At 42.5% G+C, this 18,434-nt stretch overlaps 1 protein-coding gene across 2 annotated transcripts in view; it reads right to left on the bottom strand.

The window, feature by feature from the left end:
* LOC139374688 (TEA domain family member 1a) overlaps nt 1-18,434 on the bottom strand; it is a 103,898-nt gene that overhangs the window by 10,747 nt on the left and 74,717 nt on the right. For both annotated transcript variants that reach the window (XM_071115766.1, XM_071115758.1), the window contains exons 6-10: nt 12,320-12,445; nt 12,179-12,225; nt 11,806-11,867; nt 7,737-7,852; nt 804-977 (exon numbers count right to left, since the gene is read on the bottom strand). In XM_071115766.1, the coding sequence (XP_070971867.1) occupies nt 804-977; nt 7,737-7,852; nt 11,806-11,867; nt 12,179-12,225; nt 12,320-12,445 (525 nt within the window). The remainder of the gene's footprint in view (nt 1-803; nt 978-7,736; nt 7,853-11,805; nt 11,868-12,178; nt 12,226-12,319; nt 12,446-18,434) is intronic.

The raw sequence follows: 18,434 nt of genomic DNA on the forward strand, positions 1-18,434 counted from the left end.
GAAGAGCCCGGATCTCAATCCCATTGAGCACGTCTGGGACCTGTTGGATCGGAGGGTGATGGCTAGGGCCATTCCCCACAGAAATGTCCGGGAACTTGTAGGTGCCTTGGTGGAAGAGTAGGGTAACATCTCACAGCAAGAACTGACACATCTGGTGCAGTCTATGAGGTGGAGATGCACTGCAGTACTTTTTCTTTTTTAAATTGAACTTTTATTTAACTTGGCAAGGCAGTTAAGAACAAATTCCTATTTACAATGACAGACTAGGAACAGTGGGTTAACTGCCTTGTTCAGGGGCACAACAACAGATTTTTACCTTGTCAGCTCGGGGATTCGATCTAGCAACCTTTCGGGTTATTGGCCCAACACTCTAACCACTAGACTACCAACCACTAGGCTACCTGCAGCTGGTGGCCACAACATATACTGACTGTTACTTTTGATTTTGACCCCCCCCCCCTTTGTTCAGGGACACATTATTCAATTTCTGTTAGTCACATGTCTGTGGAACTTGTTCAGTTCATGTCTCAGTTGTTGAATCTTGTTATGTTCATATAAATATTTACACATGTTAGGTTTGCTGAAAATAAACGCAGTTGACAGTGAGAGGATGTTTCTTTTTTTCTGAGTTTATGTATCATTAATGTTGTTTGTTTAGATGTCAATCATGTGTGTATTGTGAAGCCAAATTGTGTGGACAATAACGGCCTGGATTTGATTCAAGACACGTTATAGAGCAGCAAACTAGACAATGCACCTTTTACAACCATTCACAGTTAATGACCTTGTGCCATGAGACTCACCCAGAACTTGACCAGGAAGAAGGAGTTGTGAGGGCCCTTTCCAAAGAGCTCCTTCAGTCCTCCCTTCTTCTCTGGGAACTTGTCGTAGATCTGACGGATGTCCACAGCCTCCAGTAGGGCATCGCTGTACGAGTAGTTGGTCTGTCCAATGCTCACAAACAGGTGTTTGTTGTACTGAGAGAGAGGAAACAGCCAGTTTAGATAGATTACTTCTATTAGCATTATTTTAGTACTTCTCCATTACCCTAAGAGTTGGTTCCCCAGACACAGATTAAGCCTGGTCCTGGACTAAAAATAGTTTTCAATAGATGATCTCTATTGAGAATGATTTTTAGTCCAGGACTAGAGTTAATCTACATCTGGGAAGCCGGCTCTAAAAAATCTTAACCTCTTGACAAGGTCACTAGTATTGTGTTGTCATAACAAATGTATTAATATATATATATCTTTGATGTCACATAGCTTGATACGTTTTAATTTATAAAGCCCTTTTACAAAAAGTCCTAACATCATTACTAAACTTTAGACATTCGTCCACACCCAGTCTCAGGGATGGCTAACCCTGGTAATTCCTTTGGTTCGCATAGCCTATTACCGACTTTTGGTCGACCAAAAGTTGTCTGTTCTTTTGACAAATCGATTGCTCCATTTTTAAATGTGTATTTTTCCATATATAGACACACCCAATGTGTTTTAATGAAATCAACTATATGCATTGATGCTTCAAGCTTACGGTTTGATGCCTCAAGCGGGTGCCAGAGATCTAGATAACCAGAAAAAAACCTGACCCAATTATTCTCCTTCTGCTCCTGCTGGTGTAACAGTATAACTTTAGACCGTCCCCTCGCCCATACCCGGGCGCGAACCAGGGACCCTCTGCACACATTAACAACAGTCACCCACGAAGCATCGTTACCCATCGCTCCACAAAAGCCACGGCCCTTGCAGAGCAAGGGGAACTACTACTTCAAGGTCTCAGAGCAAGTGACGTCACCGATTGAAACGCTATTTAGCGCGCACCACCGCTAACTAAGCTAGCCGTTTCACATCCGTTACACTGGCTTTCGCAGATTCTGCCATTACTCTCCTGAAGTTGCCGGTAATAGGCTATACGAGGAGTCAGCAACCTTTCTCATGTGGAATGCCAATTTATTTTACAATTTCTAACGATCTGCGTACCAGTTTTGTGAAACAGTTTCTCAAAATCATTGTCATGTGGTTAATCAAAGTTCTATCCAAATCTTCTTGCGCTTCACGGAGCAGTGCATAGTTGTTTTCAAGGAAGTGAGTTTGTGTTTATACAAGATGTACCGCCCCCACCTACCATCAACCAATCATGTTAATGCGGAGCTATACAGACTCCTCCGCATTGTTACAAAATTTGGGGGGTGCATGGCTATGTGGTACAGAGCTCAACATTTGGCCCCTGCATGACCTCTCAATTGCATCACATGGAGCATCCGACCAGGTTTTACTCTAGGCCTCCACAGTGGATTAGTTCACTGAGATGGGCGCAAATATATACAGTGGGGCAAAAAAAGGATTTTGTCAGCCACCAATTGTGCAAGTTCTCCCACTTAAAAAGATGAGAGAGGCCTGTAATTTTCATCATAGATACACTTCAACTATGACAGACAAAATGAGAAGAAAAAAAATCCAGAAAATCATATTGTAGGATTTTTAATGAATTTATTTGCAAATTATGGTGGAAAATAAGAATTTGGTCACCTGCAAACAAGCAAGATTTCTGGCTCTCACAGACCTTCTTTAAGAGGCTCCTCTGTCCTCCACCTGTATTAATGGCACCTGTTTGAACTTGTTATCAGTATAAAAGACACCTGTCCACAACCTGAAACAGTCACACTCCAAACTCCACTATGGCCAAGACCAAAGAGCTGCCTAAGGACACCAGAAACAAAATTGTAGACCTGCACCAGGCTGGGAAGACTGAATCTGCAATAGGTAAGCAGCTTGGTTTGAAGAAATCAACTGTGGGAGCAATTATTAGGAAATAGGAAGACATACAAGACCACTGATAATCTCCCTCGATCTGGGGCTCCACACAAGATTTCACCCCGTGGGGTCAAAATGATCACAAGAACGGTGAGCCAAAATCCCAGAACCACACGGGGGGACCTAGTGAATGACCTGCAGAGAGCTGGGACCAAAGTAACAAAGCCTACCATCAGTAACACACTACGCCGCCAGGGACTCAAATCCTGCAGTGCCAGACGTGTCCCCCTGCTTAAGCCAGTTCATGTCCAGGCTCGTCTGAAGTTTGCTAGAGAGCATTTGGATGATCCAGAAGAAGATTGGGAGAATGTCATATGGTCAGATTAACTTTTTGGTAAAAACTCAACTCGTCGTGTTTGGAGGACAAAGAATGCTGAGTTGCATCCAAAGAACACCATACCTACTGTGAAGCATGGGGGTGGAAACATCATGCTTTGGGGCTGTTTTTCTGCAAAGGGACCAGGACGACTGATCCGTGTAAAGGAAAGAATGAATGGGGCCATGTATCGTGAGATTTTGAGTGAAATCCTCCTTCCATCAGCAAGGGCATTGAAGATGAAACGTGGCTGGGTCTTTCAGCATGACAATGATCCCAAACACATCGCCCGGGCAATGAAGGAGTGGCTTCGTAAGAAGCATTTCAAGGTCCTGGAGTGGCTTAGCCAGTCTCCAGATCTCAACCCCATAGAAAATCTTTGGAGGGAGTTGAAAGTCCGTGTTGCCCAGCAACAGCCCCAAAACATCACTGCTCTAGAGGAGATCTGCATGGAGGAATGGGCCAAAATACCAGCAACAGTGTGTGAAAACCTTGTGAAGACTTACAGAAAACGTTTGACCTCTGTCATTGCCAACAAAGCGTATATAACAATGTATTGAGAAACTTGTGTTATTGACCAAATACTTATTTTCCACCATAATTTCCAATTAAATTCATAAAAAATCCTACAATGTGATTTTCTGGATTTTTTTTCTCATTTTGTCTGTCATAGTTGAAGTGTACCTATGATGAAAATTACAGGCCTCTCTCATCTTCTTAAGTGGGAGAACTTGCACAATTGGTGGTTGACTAAATACTTTTTTGCCCCACTCTATATATATACACACACACTACCGTTCAAAAGTTTGGGGTCACTTAGAAATATCATTGTTTTTTAAATAAAAACATTTGTCCATTAAAATAACATCAAATTGATCAGAAATACAGTGTTGACACTATTGTAGCTGGAAATGGCTGATTTTTATTTATTTTTTAAAATGTATTTTTACCCCTTTTTCTCCCCAATTTTTCGTGGAATCCAATTAGTAGTAGTTACAGTCTTGTCTCATCGCTGCAACTCCCGTACGGACTCGGGAGAGGTGAAGCTCGAGAGCCACGCGTCCTCTGAAACACAACCCAACCAAGCCGCACTGCTTCTTGACACAATGCCCATCCAACCCGGAAGCCAGCCGCACCAATATGTCGGAGGAAACACCGTACACCTAGTGACCATGTCAGCGTGCATTGCGTCTGGCCCGCCACAAGAGTTGCTAGTGCGCGATGAGACAAGGATATCCCTGCCGGCCAAGCCCTCCCGTAACCCGGACGACGCTGGGCCAATTGTGCGCCGCCCCATGGGTCTCCCGGTCGCGGAGAGAGAGCCTGGACTCGAACCCAGAATCTCTAGTGGCACAGCTAGCACTGCAAAGCAGCACCTTGGACCACTGCACCACCCGAGAGGCCACCAAGGAAACGGCAGATTTCTTATGGAATATCTACATAGGCGTAGAGAAGCCCATTATCAGCAACCATTATCCCTGTGTTCCAATGGCATGTTGTGTTAGCTAATCCAAGTTTATCATTTTCAGTCTATCCTTGTTCTGAGAAATGAAGGCTATTCCATGCGAGAAATTGCCAAGAAATTGCCAAGAAACTGAAGATCTCGTACAAAGTTGTTCACAGAACAGTGCAAACTGGCCCTAACCAGAATAGAAAGATGAGTGGGAGGCCCGGTGTGTATATATATTTGTTACTGCTCGACTAAAACAATCTTGGTCGGCTAACAGCCTAACAAACAAACAATCAACCAGTCAATTAATTGAGGTCAGCCCTAATTCAGCTTGTTTTTTTTTTGCAACTTATTTGTTGAACAATCTTTGATGTTTTGTTGCCTCTAGGCCAATTCAGAATGATAACATTTGTACTGATGGTCTTTGTTTTTCTTTCTTTCTTTCTGCTTACATTTTGTATTTTCATGTATGCATTTTCTGTAATTAATGTAATTCAGGGCTCATTTGTAAAAGAGACCTTGGTCTCAGTATGACTCCCTGTTAAAATAAAGGTTCAATTAAAGAAATATAGCGAAATTATTTTACTTCATTGTAACATTGCCCAGACATACAGTGCCTTCGGAAAGTATTCAGACCCCTTGACCTTTTCCACATTTTGTTACGTTACAGCCCCTTACGCTAAAATAGATTAAATCGTTTTTCACACTCATCAATCTATACACACACAATAACCCATGACGACAAAGAACATTTAAAATATATATATATATAACATTCACATAAGTATTCGGATCCTTTACTCAGTACTTTGTTGAAGCACCTTCGGGCAGCAAGAACAGCATCGAGTCTTCTTGGGTATGACTTTACACTTGTATTTGGGGAGTTTCTCCCATTCTTCTCTGCAGATCCTCTAAATCTCTGTCAGGTTGTATGGGGTGCGTCTTTGCACAGCTATTGTCAGGTCTCTCCAGAGATGTTCGATCGGGTTCAAGTCCGTGCTCTGGCTGGGCCACTCAAGGATATTCAGAGACTTATCCTGAAGCCACTCTTGTGTTGTCTTGGCTGTGTGCTTAGGGTCATTGTCCTGTTGGAAGCTGAACCTTCACCCCAGTCGAGGGTCTAGAGCAGGTCTTCATCAAGGAACTGTACTTTCCTCCGTTCATCTTTCTCTCGAACCTGACTAATCTCCCAGTCCCTGCCACTGAAAAACATCCCCACAGCATGATGCTGCCACCACCATGCTTCACCGTAGGGATTGTGGCAGGTTTCTTCTAGACATGACGCTTGAATTCAGGCCAAAGAGTTCAATCTTGGATTCATCAGACCAGAGAATCTTGTTTCTCATAGTCTGAGAGTCTTTAGGTGCCTTCTGGCAAACTCCATACGGGCTGTCATGTGCCTTTTACTGAGGAGTTGCTTCCATCTGGCCACTCTACCATAAAGGCCTGATTGGTGGAGTGCTGCAGAGATGGTTTTCTTTCTGGAAGGTTCTCCCATCTCCACAGAGTAGCTCTGTTAGAGTGACCATCGGGTTCTTGGTTACCTCCCTGACCAAGATCCTTCTCCTCCGATTGCTCAGTTTGGCTGGGCGGCCGGCTCTAGGAAGAGTCTTGGTGGTTCCAAACTTCTTCCATTTAAGAATGATGGAGGCCACTGTGTTCTTGGGGATCTTCAATGCTGCAGAAATGTTTTGGTACCCTTCCCCAGATCTGTGCCTCGACACAATCCTGTTTCTGAGCTCTATGGACAATTCCTTCGACCTCATGGCTTGTTTTTGCTCTGACATGCACTGTCTACTGTGGGACCTTATATAGACAGATGTGTGTCTTTCCAAATCATGTCCAATCAATTGAATTTACCACAGGTGGACTCCAATCAAGTTATAGAAACATCAAGGATGATCAATGGAAACAGGATGCACCTGAGCTGAACACTTATGTAAATAAGGTATTTCTGTTTTTTATTTTAAATAAATTTGGTTTTCGCTTCGTCGTTATGGGTTATTGTTTATAGATTGCTCAGTATTTAAAATGTTTTTTTTTAAATCCATTTTAGAATAAGGCTGTAACGTAAAAAATGTGGAAAAGGTCAAGGGGTCTGAATACTTTCTGAAGGCACTGTAGCAGTATAAACCCTGGTCTAGGATAGCTCACTAACCCAAGATAAATGTCAACACAAGTAAAAATGCAACAGCTAACAAATAGTGACAAAATGACAAACTGGATATACAGTTAACTGCCAAAATAAAGAAAACACTTGAGTAAATGAGGGATACAAAGTATATTGTAAGCAACTGCTTCCATACAGGTGTGGTTCCTGAGTTAATTAAGCATTTAACATGCTATCATGCTTAGGTTAGGGTCCTGTATAAAAATACACAGTTGCCCATTATTTTGGCTACCATGGCTAGAAGAGATCTGTTATTTTGGCTACCATGGCTAGAAGAGATCTGTTATTTTGGCTACCATGGCTAGAAGAGATCTGTTATTTTGGCTACCATGGCTAGAAGAGATCTGTTATTTTGGCTACCATGGCTAGAAGAGATCTGTTATTTTGGCTACCATGGCTAGAAGAGATCTGTTATTTTGGCTACCATGGCTAGAAGATATCTGTTATTTTGGCTACCATGGCTAGAAGAGATCTGTTATTTTGAAAGAGGGGTCTCAAAGGAGCATAGGGGGTTTAAAAGGTGTGTGTGAACACTTATGGGAGATTCTGGTGCGGCGCCTGAGACAACGTTTTCCACCACCATCAATGATGGAAATTCTTGTGGAAGAATGGTGTCGCATCCCTCCAAAAGTGTTTCAGACACTTGTAGACTCTATGCCAAGGCACAGTGAAGCTTTCTGGCTCGTGGCCCAACGCCCTATTAAGATACTTTATGTTGGTGTTTCCTTTATTTTGGCACTTACCTGTATGTTCCAGAGTCACTTTGGTATTTGGAGGGATTCTGCTTTGCTTGTTTTACCTTTTTTGTCTGAGAGAGTGTGTGAAGACATACACCAGTTTGAGGAAGTATGGTTGACCTCAGGAAACGGCACTAGTTTGGTCTGCTTTGGTCTGGTTTGGGATGCTGTCTGAGAAACAAGTACGGGTTTACCCAGGTGTGTTTTTTTGTGTGTGGGAAGGAAGACAGTAGGGCATGTAACTCACGGTGTCAGGGTCTCTCTGCTGCTCCAGGAAGGCAGAGAACTCCACCAGTCTGAGTTTGGTGGTCCCGATGGAGCGTCCCTGCCAGGCCGGGGCTGTAGCCGTGGGGGGCTCGTACGCTGGGGGATTACACACAACACTGTCACCTCACTATCCACCGTTTACTGGCACTAGGCAATCCAAGATGGCATAGCAGTGCAAACGTGTTTTGTCATTGTCCCGTGTAAAAAAACTAAAAAAACAATTTGTGTAAATATTATAGCTAGAAACTCCATCAGAAGCTAGCAATCAGATGCTAACTAGCTAATGATTTACTAGCTATTTAGTCATTGTTAGCCACTGCTAGCGGCCTTTACCTTTAGCTCAGACACTAGCCGCTTTTAGCCTGGATAATACCCACAAGTCTGCACAGCGCGATATCAACCCTGAGCATATCGGACTACTTTTCTCCACTACATCACCAGATTCCTGCCGTAAGCTCTGGACCATTACTCCAGATAATCGCAGATAGCAAGCTGCTACTGAGTGGCCCAGCCCCGAAGCTGCCGTAGTAATTCTGTCCGATGTGCCCTCAACCGACCCTAGCCGGATGTCGGTGAAGACGCATCTGCTAGCCCCGGCCTGCTAACTTTATGAACGCCATGTCACCCGCTTGCTAGCGTAGTAACGACTACCTAACGGCTTCCCTGTTTCATCTATTGTTGTTCACTGGACCCTATGATCACCTGGCTACATAGCTGATGCCTGCTGGACTGTTCATTAATCGCAGTACTCTATTTTTGTTTATCTGTCGGCCCCAGCCTCGAACTCAGGCCATGTGTGTAGTTAACTGACCCTCTCTGCCCATTCATCGCCATTTTACCTGTTGTTGTTGTCTTAGCTGATTAGCTGCTCCCAGCGGTGCCCTGGACACCATATGTGAATTGATTACCTCCCATCTATCTTCAGAGTTCGTTCTGTTAGGTGACCTAAACTGGGATATGCTTAACACCCCGGCCGTCCTACAATCTAAGCTAGATGCCCTCAATCTCACACAAATTATCAAGGAACCCACCAGGTACAATCCTAAATCCATAAATATGGGCACCCTCATAGATATTATCCTGACCAACTTAACCTCCAAATACATCTCTGCTGTTTTCAATCAGGATCTCAGCGATCACTGCCTCATTGCCTGCATCTGTTATGGGTCCACGGTCAAACGACCACCTCTTCACTGTCAAACGCTCCCTAAAAACACTTCTGCAAGCAGGCCTTTCTAAACAACCTGGAACGGGTATCCTGGAAGGATATTGACCTCATCCCGTCAGTAGAAGATGCCGGGTTGTTCTTTAAAAGTAATTTCCTCAGCATCTTAAATAAGCATGCACCTTTCAAAAAATGTAGAACTAAGAACAGATATAGCCCATGGTTCACTCCAGACCTGACTGCCCTCGACCAGCACAAAAACATCCTGTGCCGTACTGCATTAGCATCGAATAGTCCCCGCGATATGAAACTTTTCAGGAAAGTCAGAAACAAATACACACTGTCAGTTAGGAAAGCAAAGGCTAGCTTTTTCAAACATAAATTTGCATCCTGTAGCTCTAACTCCCAAAAGTTCTGGGACACTGTCAAGTCCATGGAGAATAAGTGCACCTCCTCCCAGCTGCCCACTGCACTGAGGCTAGGAAACACTGTCACCACCGATAAATCCACGATAATCGAGAATTTCAAGAAGCATTTCTCTATGGCTGGCCATGCTTTCCTCCTGGCTACCCCAACCCCGGCCAGCAGCGCCGCGCACCCCGCAGCTACTTGTCCAAGCCTCCCCAGCTGCTCCTTCACCCAAATCCAGATAGCTGATGTTCTGAAAGAGCTGCAAAACCTGCACCCCTATAAATCAGCTGGGCTAGATAATCTGGACCCTCTCTTTCTAAAATTGTCCTCAGCCATTGTTGCAACCCCTATTACTAGTCTGTTCAACTTCTCTTTCGTATCATCTGAGATTCCTAAAGATTGGAAAGCTGCCGCAGTCATCCCCCTCTTCAAAGGGGGAGACACTCTAGACCCAAACTGTTACAGACCTATATCCATCCTGCCCTGCCTTTCTAAAGTCTTCGAAAGCCAAGTTAAAAAATAGATCACTGACCATTTTCAATCCTACCGTACCTTCTCCGCTGTGCAATCCGGTTTCCGAGCTTGTCACGGGTGCACCTCAGCCACGCTGAAGGTACTAAACAATATCATAACCGCCATCGATAAAAGACAGTACTGTGCAGCCGTCTTCATTGACCTGGCCAAGGTTTTCGCCCTCTGTCATTCACCACATCCTCATCGGCAGACTCGATAGCCTTGGTTTCTCAAATGATTGCCTCAACTGGTTCACCAACTACTTCTCAGATAGAGTTCAGTGTGTCAAATCGGAGGGCCTGTTGTCTGGACCTCTGGCAGTCTCTATGGGGGTACTACAGGGTTCAATTCTCAGTCTGACTCTTTTCTCTGTCGCTCTTGCTGCTGGTGATTCTTTGATCCACCTCTACGCAGACGACACCATTCTGTATACATCTGGCCCTTCTTTGGACACTGTATTAATAAACCTCCAAAAGATGCCATACAATACTCCTTCCGTGGCCTCCAACTGCTCTTAAACGCTAGTAAAACTAAATGCATGCTCTTCAACCGATGGCTACCCGCACTAGCATCACTACTCTGGACGGTTCTGACTTATATGTGGACAACTACAAATACCTAGGTGTCTGGCTAGACTGTAAACTCTCCTTCCAGACTCTTTTTAAATTGTATTTAACTAGGCAAGTCAGTTAAGAACAAATTCTTATTTTCAATGACGGCCTAGGAACAGTGGGTTAACTGCCTGTTCAGGGGCAGAACGACAGATTTGTACCTTGTCAGCTCGGGGGTTTGAACTTGCAACCTTCCGGTTACTAGTCCAACGCTCTAACCACTAGGCTACCCTGCCGCCTCATATTAAATACTCCAATACAAAATTAAACATAGAATCAGCTGTCCATTTCGCAACAAAGCATCCTTCACTCACGCTGCCAAACATACCCTCGTAAAACTGACTATCCTACCGATCCTCGACTTTGGCAATGTCATTTACAAAATAGCCTCTAACACTCTACTCAGCAAACTGGATGCAGTCTATCACAGTGCCATCCGTTTTGTCACCAAAGCCCCATATACCACCACTGCGACCTGTATGCTCTAGTCAGCTGGCCCTCGCTACATATTCATCGCCAGACCCACTGGCTCCAGGTCATCTATAAGTCTTTGCAGGTAAAGCCTTGCCTTATCTCAGCTCACTGGTCACCTTAACAACACCTACCCGTAGCATGTGCTCCAGCAGGTATATCTCACTGGTCATCCCCAAAGCCAACACCTCTTTGGCCGCGTTTCCTTCCAGTTCTCTGCTGCCAATGACTGGAACGAATTGCAAAAATCGCTGAAGTAGGAGACTTATATCTCCCTCACTAACTTTAAGCATCAGCTATCTGAGCAGCTTACCGATCGCTGCAGCTGTACACAGCCCATCTGTAAATAGCCCATCCAACTGCCTAACTCATCTCCATATTGCTTTTATTTAGTTTTTTGCTCTTTTGCACACCAGTATTTCTATTTGCACATCATCATCTGCGTATCTATCACACGAGTTTTAATTTGCTAAATTGTAATTACTTCGCTACTATGGCCTATGTATTGCCTTACCTCCTTACTCCATTTGCACACACTGTATATAGATTTTTTCTATTGTGTTATTGACTGTACGTTTGTTTATCCCATGTGTAACTCTGTGTTGTTGTTTTTTGTCGCACTGCTTTGCTTTATCTTGGCCAGGTCACAGTTGTAAATGAGAACTTGTTCTCAACTGGCCTACCTGGTTAAATACACTCACTAACATGATACCCATTAGCTATATCACTAGTAGCATTAGCCATGTAACAGTATTAATGCCCTGGTAATTGATGCCATTGGAGGTGCCAATAGGTGCCATTTTGTTTGAGCGTTGGCCTCAGATAAAGTGAAATGAGCTGATAGAAATAAGGTGGATTGGGTAAAAGGGCACCCTCACCTGAGATGGTGGTTGTTACAGCTGTCTGGCTGGGGTAGGCCTGCTGGGAAAATGGCTTAATGCTGAAGATAAAAAGAAACAATTAGGAAGTTGACCTGTAACTATTCGCTCCTATGGCCTATCCCCTCATGTCTTTTGCACACACTGTATACATACTTTCTTTTTTCTACTGTGTCATTGATTTGTTTATTGTGTTATTGGCTTGTTTATTGTTTACTCCGTGTAATTCTGTGTTGTTGTCTGTGTCACACTGCTTTGTTTTATCTTGGCCAGGTCGCAGTTGCAAATGAGAACTTGTTCTCAACTAGCCTACCTGGTTAAATAAAGGTGAAAAAAATAAAAATTAAATAAAAGACACATTAGGACGACTTACTCTTGTGATGATCCAGGCTGGCCAGTGGATATCATACCCTGCCAAAACTAGGGAAGAGTAAATTAATGGACAATCAGGACAGCACAATGCACATCAAGTCAATTGTTACGAAATATGTGGGTTTAGTGAGGGGTGTCTTACTCCTGTCGCCCCAGGGAAGGTGGGTCTTGGGAGGCCCAGCTTGTTGTGGATGGCAGTGGCAGAGACAATCTGAGCCGAGGACATGGAGGCCATACTCTGCAGTGCCTTGTCTTTCACACTCTGGTCCTTCAGCAGAACACAACACAATGACTCAGAGTGGTAGGACAAAGAACAAGCAACAACAGCCAAACAAACACACACACCCACACACATATAGACATCCTCACACACACACAAGGCCGTCTATTTACTTGAAAAATATGTGCTTTTAAGAGTACAGAATTCTATTGCTCTTCATTTTTCTCTGAGACTGGTGAATAAAAACACAGAACACCCATTGTGTTGTTATTGAGTCTTGAATTGAATACCTAACCATTTAAATGTGTTTTTCTTCTAAGGGCAGGGCTTGTCTTGTATGAAAAAACAGTACATTACCCAAACAGATTGTGTAAGGGCTGGATTTAATCCGTATTGCAGAAGATCAAAGTTAAAATTCGAAGGTAATTTCTGATTGAGCTGACATTGGCAGCGTTTACTGCAGTCTCCTTTAGCGTTGGAACATTGCCTTTAAATTTCAATCGAGCTATAACACGGATACAGATTGATTCCAGCCCTAAGTGATTGAAAGAATCCCACAACCAAGGACATCAGGGCAAGATTCTAGTGTATGCTGAACATTGGAAAGAAAGCACTCCGGTGCTTGAGTTCTCTGTAGAGAAGTGGCATCTGTGGACATTTTATAAGTCGTACATTTTAATCAAATTTATGAAAAACATACAGTATCAGAAAAAGGTGTGGGCATACAGTTGAAGTCGGAAGTTTACATACACTTGTTTTTCAACCACTCCACAAATTTCTTGTTAACTTCCTGGTGACAGGGAGCAGTATTTTCACGTCCGGATGAAATGCATGCCCAAATTCAACTGCCTGCTACTCATCCCCAGAAGATAAGATATGCATATTATTAGTAGTTGTGAATAGAAAACACTCTGAAGTTTCTAAAACTGTTTGAATCATGTCTGTGAGTATAACAGAACTTATGTAGCAGGCGAAACCCCGAGGACAAACCATTCAGATTTTTCTTTTGAGGTCACTCTCTTTTCAATGGGTTTTCATTGGGAATCCATTTCTAAGGGACCTTCTTGCAGTTCCTATCGCTTCCACTGGATGTCACCAGTCTTTAGAAATTGGTTGAGGTTTTCCCTTTGTGTAAAGAAGAAGTAGCCCTGTTCAAAGCGAAGGTCACTTCAAGTGTACTGTTAGATAGAGGCGCGTGCCCAGAAAGGTAGTGTCAGTTTGTTTTCTTCCTGTATTGAACACAGATCATCCCGCCTTCAATTTAACCTCTTTATCCTACCCCCTCCTTTTTCAAACATTCTGTTAAAAATCGCGCAACTTTTCAGCGTCCTGCTACTCATGCCAGGAATATAGTATATGCATATGATTAGTATGTGTGGATAGAAAACACTCTGAAGTTTCTAAAACTGGTTAAATCACGGCTGTGACTATAACAGAGCGTGTGTTTCATCGAAAAACGCAAGAAAAACTGGTCACTGAAATCTGACAAAAGTATCCATGCGCCCCTTTCATGGATTATTTAAAGGAAACCAAATTTAATATGGAGGCGGATGCAATTCCTACAGCTTCCACACGATGTCGCCAAAAACTTCATTTTCATTGACAAAAATCCATTGAGACATTATCAATAGATCCGTGATTCCATCCAGCCTACCTCAATCGATTTTGGAAGATTGAAAAATTGACACTGTTTTCTTTTGTAGCTGCTATTGAATACAGATCGCCCAGTGATCAATTTGATCGCTTATTAACGTTTACAAATACCTAAAGTTGGGTTACAAAAGTAGGTTGAAGTGTTTTGTCAAAGAATATAGGCAACTTATATAATTTTTAAACATGACGTTGCGTGTTGGAAGAGAGCTTTTTTCGTGATGCAGACAGGCTATACAAATGGATATTTTGGGCATTCATGGACGGATTTAATTGGGAAAAAGACAAATTTGTGATGTTTATGGGACATATAGGAGTGCCAACAAAGAATATCATCAAAGGTAATGAATGTTTTATATTTTATTTCTGCGTTTTTGTGTAGCGCCGGCTACGCTAATTCTTTTGTTTACGTCGCCTTCAGGCATTTTGGGGTGTTGCATGCTGTCAGATAATAGCTTCTCATGCTTTCGCCGAAAAGCATTTTAAAAATCTGACTTGTTGGCTAGATTCACAACGAGTGTAGCTTTAATTCAATACCCTACATGTATATTTTAATGAACGTTTGAGTTTTAACGAGTACATTTAGCATTTAGCGTAGCGCATTTGCATTTCCAGGTTCCTACTTGAGACGTCTGCGTCTCAAGTAGGAGCAAGAAGTTAATCAATTATTTACTTTAAAAAATACCTAAAGTTGTATTACAAAAGTAGTTTGAAATGTTTTGGCAAAGTTTACAGGTAACTTTTTGAGATATTTTGTACTCAAGTTGCGCAAGTTGGAACCGGTGTTTTTCTGGATCAAATGCGCCAACTAAATGGACATTTTGGATATATATCGACGGAATTAATCGAACAAAGGGACCATTTGTGATGTTTATGGGACATATTGGAGTGCCAACAAAAGAAGCTCGTCAAAGGTAAGGCATGATTTATATTTTTATTTCTGCGTTGTGTCGCGCCTGCAGGATTGAAATATATTTTCTCTCTTTGTTTACGGAGGTGCTACCCTCAGATAATAGCATTGTTTGCTTTCGCCGAAAAGCCTTTTTGAAATCTGACATGTTGGCTGGATTCACAACACATGTAGCTTTAATTTGGTATCTTACATGTGTGATTTCATGAAGGTTTGATTTTTATAGTAATTTATTTGAATTTGGTGCTCTGCATTTTCACTGGCTTTTGGCCAGGTATCCCAGAGAGGTTAAACTATAGTTTGGCAAGTCGGTTAGGACATCTACTTTGTGCATGACACAAATAATTTTTCCAACAATTGTTTACAGACAGATTATTTCACTTATAATTCACAGTGGGTCAGAAGTTTACATACAGTAAGTTGACTGTGCCTTTAAACAGCTTGGAAAATTCCAATGATGTCATGGCTTTAGAAGCTTCTGATAGGCTAATTGACATCATTTGAGTCAATTGGAGGTGTACCTGTGGATGTATTTCAAGGTTTACCTTCAAACTCTGTGCCTCTTTGCTTGACATCATGGGAAAATCAAATGAAATCAGCCAAGTCCTCAGTCAAACAATTGTAGACCTCCACAAGTCTGGTTCATCCTTGGGAGCAATTTCCAAATGCCTGAAGGTACCACGTTCATCTGTACAAACAATAGTACGCAAGTATAAACACCATGGGACCACACAGCCGGCATACCGCTCAGGAAGGAGACGCGTTCTGTCTCCTAGAGATGAACATACTTTGGTGTGAAAGGTGCAAATCAATCCCAGAACAACAGCAAAGGACCTGTGAAGATGCTGGAGGAAACAGGTTCAAAAGTATCTATATCCACAGTAAAACGAGTCCTATATCGACATAACCTGAAAGGCCGCTCAGCAAAGAAGAAGCAATTGCTCCAAAACCGCCATAACAAAAGTCAGACTATAATTTGCAACTGCACATAGGGACAAAGATCGTATTTTTTGGAGAAATGTCCTCTGGTCTGATGAAACTTAAATATAACTATTTGGCCATAATGACCATCGTTATGGTTGGAGGAAAAAGGGGGATGCTTGCAAGCCGAAGAACAACATCCCAACTGTGAAGGATGGGGGTGGCAGCATCATGTTGTGGGGGTGCTTTGCTGCAGGAGGGACTGGTGAACTTCACAGAATAGATGGCATCATGAGGCAGGAAAATGAAGTGGATATATTGAAGCAACATCTCAAGATATCAGTCAGGAAGTTAAAGCTTGGTCGCAAATGTGTCTTCCAAATGGACTATGACCCCAAGCATACTTCCAATGTTGTGGCAAAATGGCTTAAGGACAACAAAGTCAAGGTATTGAAGTGGCCATCACAAAGCGCTGACCTCAATCCCATAGAAAATTTGTGTGCAGAACTGAAAAAGCGTGTGCGCGCAAGGAGGCTTACAAACCTGATTCAGTTACACCAGCTCTGTCAGGAGGAATGGGCCACAATTCACCCAACTTATTGTGGGAAGCTTGTGGAAGGCTATCCAAAACTTTTGATCCAAGTTAAACAATTTAAAGACAATGCTACCAAAAATTCTAATTGAGTGTATGTAAACTTCTGACCCACTGGGAATGTGATGAAAGAAATAAAAGCTGAAATAAATCATTCTCTCTACTATTATTCTGACATTTCACATTTTTTTAATAAAGTGGTGATCCTAACTGACCCAAGACAGATAATTTTTTTACTAGGATTAAATGTCAGTAATTGTGAAAAGTTTAAATGTATTTGGCTAAGGTGTAGGTGAACTTCCGACTTCAACTGTACCTACTCATTCAAGGGTTTTTCTTTATTTTTTACTATTTTCTACATTGTAGAATGATAGTGAAGACATCAAACCTATGAAATAACACATATGGAATCAGGTATTAACCGAGAAAGTGTTAAACAAATCAAAATAGATTTTAGATTCTTAAAACTAGCCACCCTTTGCTTTGATGACAGCTTTGCACACACACTCTTGGCATTCTCTCAACCAGCTTCATGAGGAATGCTTTTCCAACAATCTTGATGGAGTTCCCACATATACTGAGCACTTGATGGATGTTTTTCCTTCACTCTGTGGTCCTTTACTCTGAGGTCAGGTGATTGTGGAGGCCAGGTCATCTGATGCAGCACTCCATCACTCTCCTTGGCCAAATAGCCCCTAAACAGCCTGGAGGTGTGTTTACGGTCATTGTCCCGTTAAAAAACAAATGATAGTCCCACTAAGCGCAAACCAGATGGGATGGCGTATCGCTGCAGAATGTTGTGGTAGCCATGCTGGTTAAGAGTGCCTTGAATTCTAAATAAATCACAAAAAGTGTCATCAGCAAAGCACCCCCACATGATCACACCTCCTCCATGATTCACAGTGGGAACCACACATGCGGAGATCATCCGTTCACCTACTCTGCGTCTCACAAAGACATGGCAGTTGTAATCAAAAATCTCAAATTTGGACTCATCAGACCAAAGGACAGATTTCCACTGATCTAATGTCCATTGCTCATGTTTCTTGGCCCAAGCGAGACTCTTTTTATTATTGGTGTGCTTTAGTAGTGGTTTCTTTGCAGCAATTCGATCATGAAGGCCTGATTCACGCAGTCTCCTCTGAACAGCCGATGTTGAGATGTGTCTGTTACTTGAACTCTGAAGCATTTATTTGGGCTGCAATCTGAGGTGCAGTTAACTCTAATGAACTTATCCTCTGCAGCAGAGGTAACTCTGGGTCTTCCTTTCCTGTGGCGGTCCTCATGAGAGCCAGATTCATCATAGTGCTTGATGTTTTTTGTGACGACGCTTGAAGAAACTTTCAAAGCTCTTGAAATGTTCCTTACTGACTGACCTTCATGTCTTAAAGTAATTATGGACTGTCGTTTCTCTTTGCTTATTTGAGCTGTTTTTGCCATAATATGGACTTTTATATGGACTCTTTTACCAAAGAGGGCTATCTTCTGTATACCACCCCTACCTTGTCACAACACAACTGATTAACTCAAATGAATTATGCATTATTCTACAAATAATCTTTTAACAAGGCACACCTGTTAGATGAAATGCATTCCAGGTGACTACCTCATGAAACTGGTTGAGAATGCCAAGAGAGTGCAAAGCTGTCATCACGGAAAAGGGTGGCTACTTTGAAGAATCTTGTTTTACACTTTTTTGGTTACAACATTATTTATTTCATAAATAACATGTGTTATTTCATAGTTTTGATGTATTCACTATTATTCTACAATGTAGAAAATAGTGAAAATAAAGAAAAACCCTTGAATGAGTAGGTGTGTCCAAACTTTTGACTGGTACTGTATGCGTGGGTTAATGGACTGCCTCACTGCCATTTGAATGAAAGAAGCCTTGGGAGAAGATGAGCATGCTGGCAATGACGACGCACTGAGATGGAGCATACGCAGTAGCTGCTGGTGATAGA

The sequence above is a fragment of the Oncorhynchus clarkii genome, chromosome 2, assembly GCF_045791955.1.
Source record: "Oncorhynchus clarkii lewisi isolate Uvic-CL-2024 chromosome 2, UVic_Ocla_1.0, whole genome shotgun sequence".
Taxonomy (NCBI): Eukaryota; Metazoa; Chordata; class Actinopteri; order Salmoniformes; family Salmonidae; genus Oncorhynchus; species Oncorhynchus clarkii.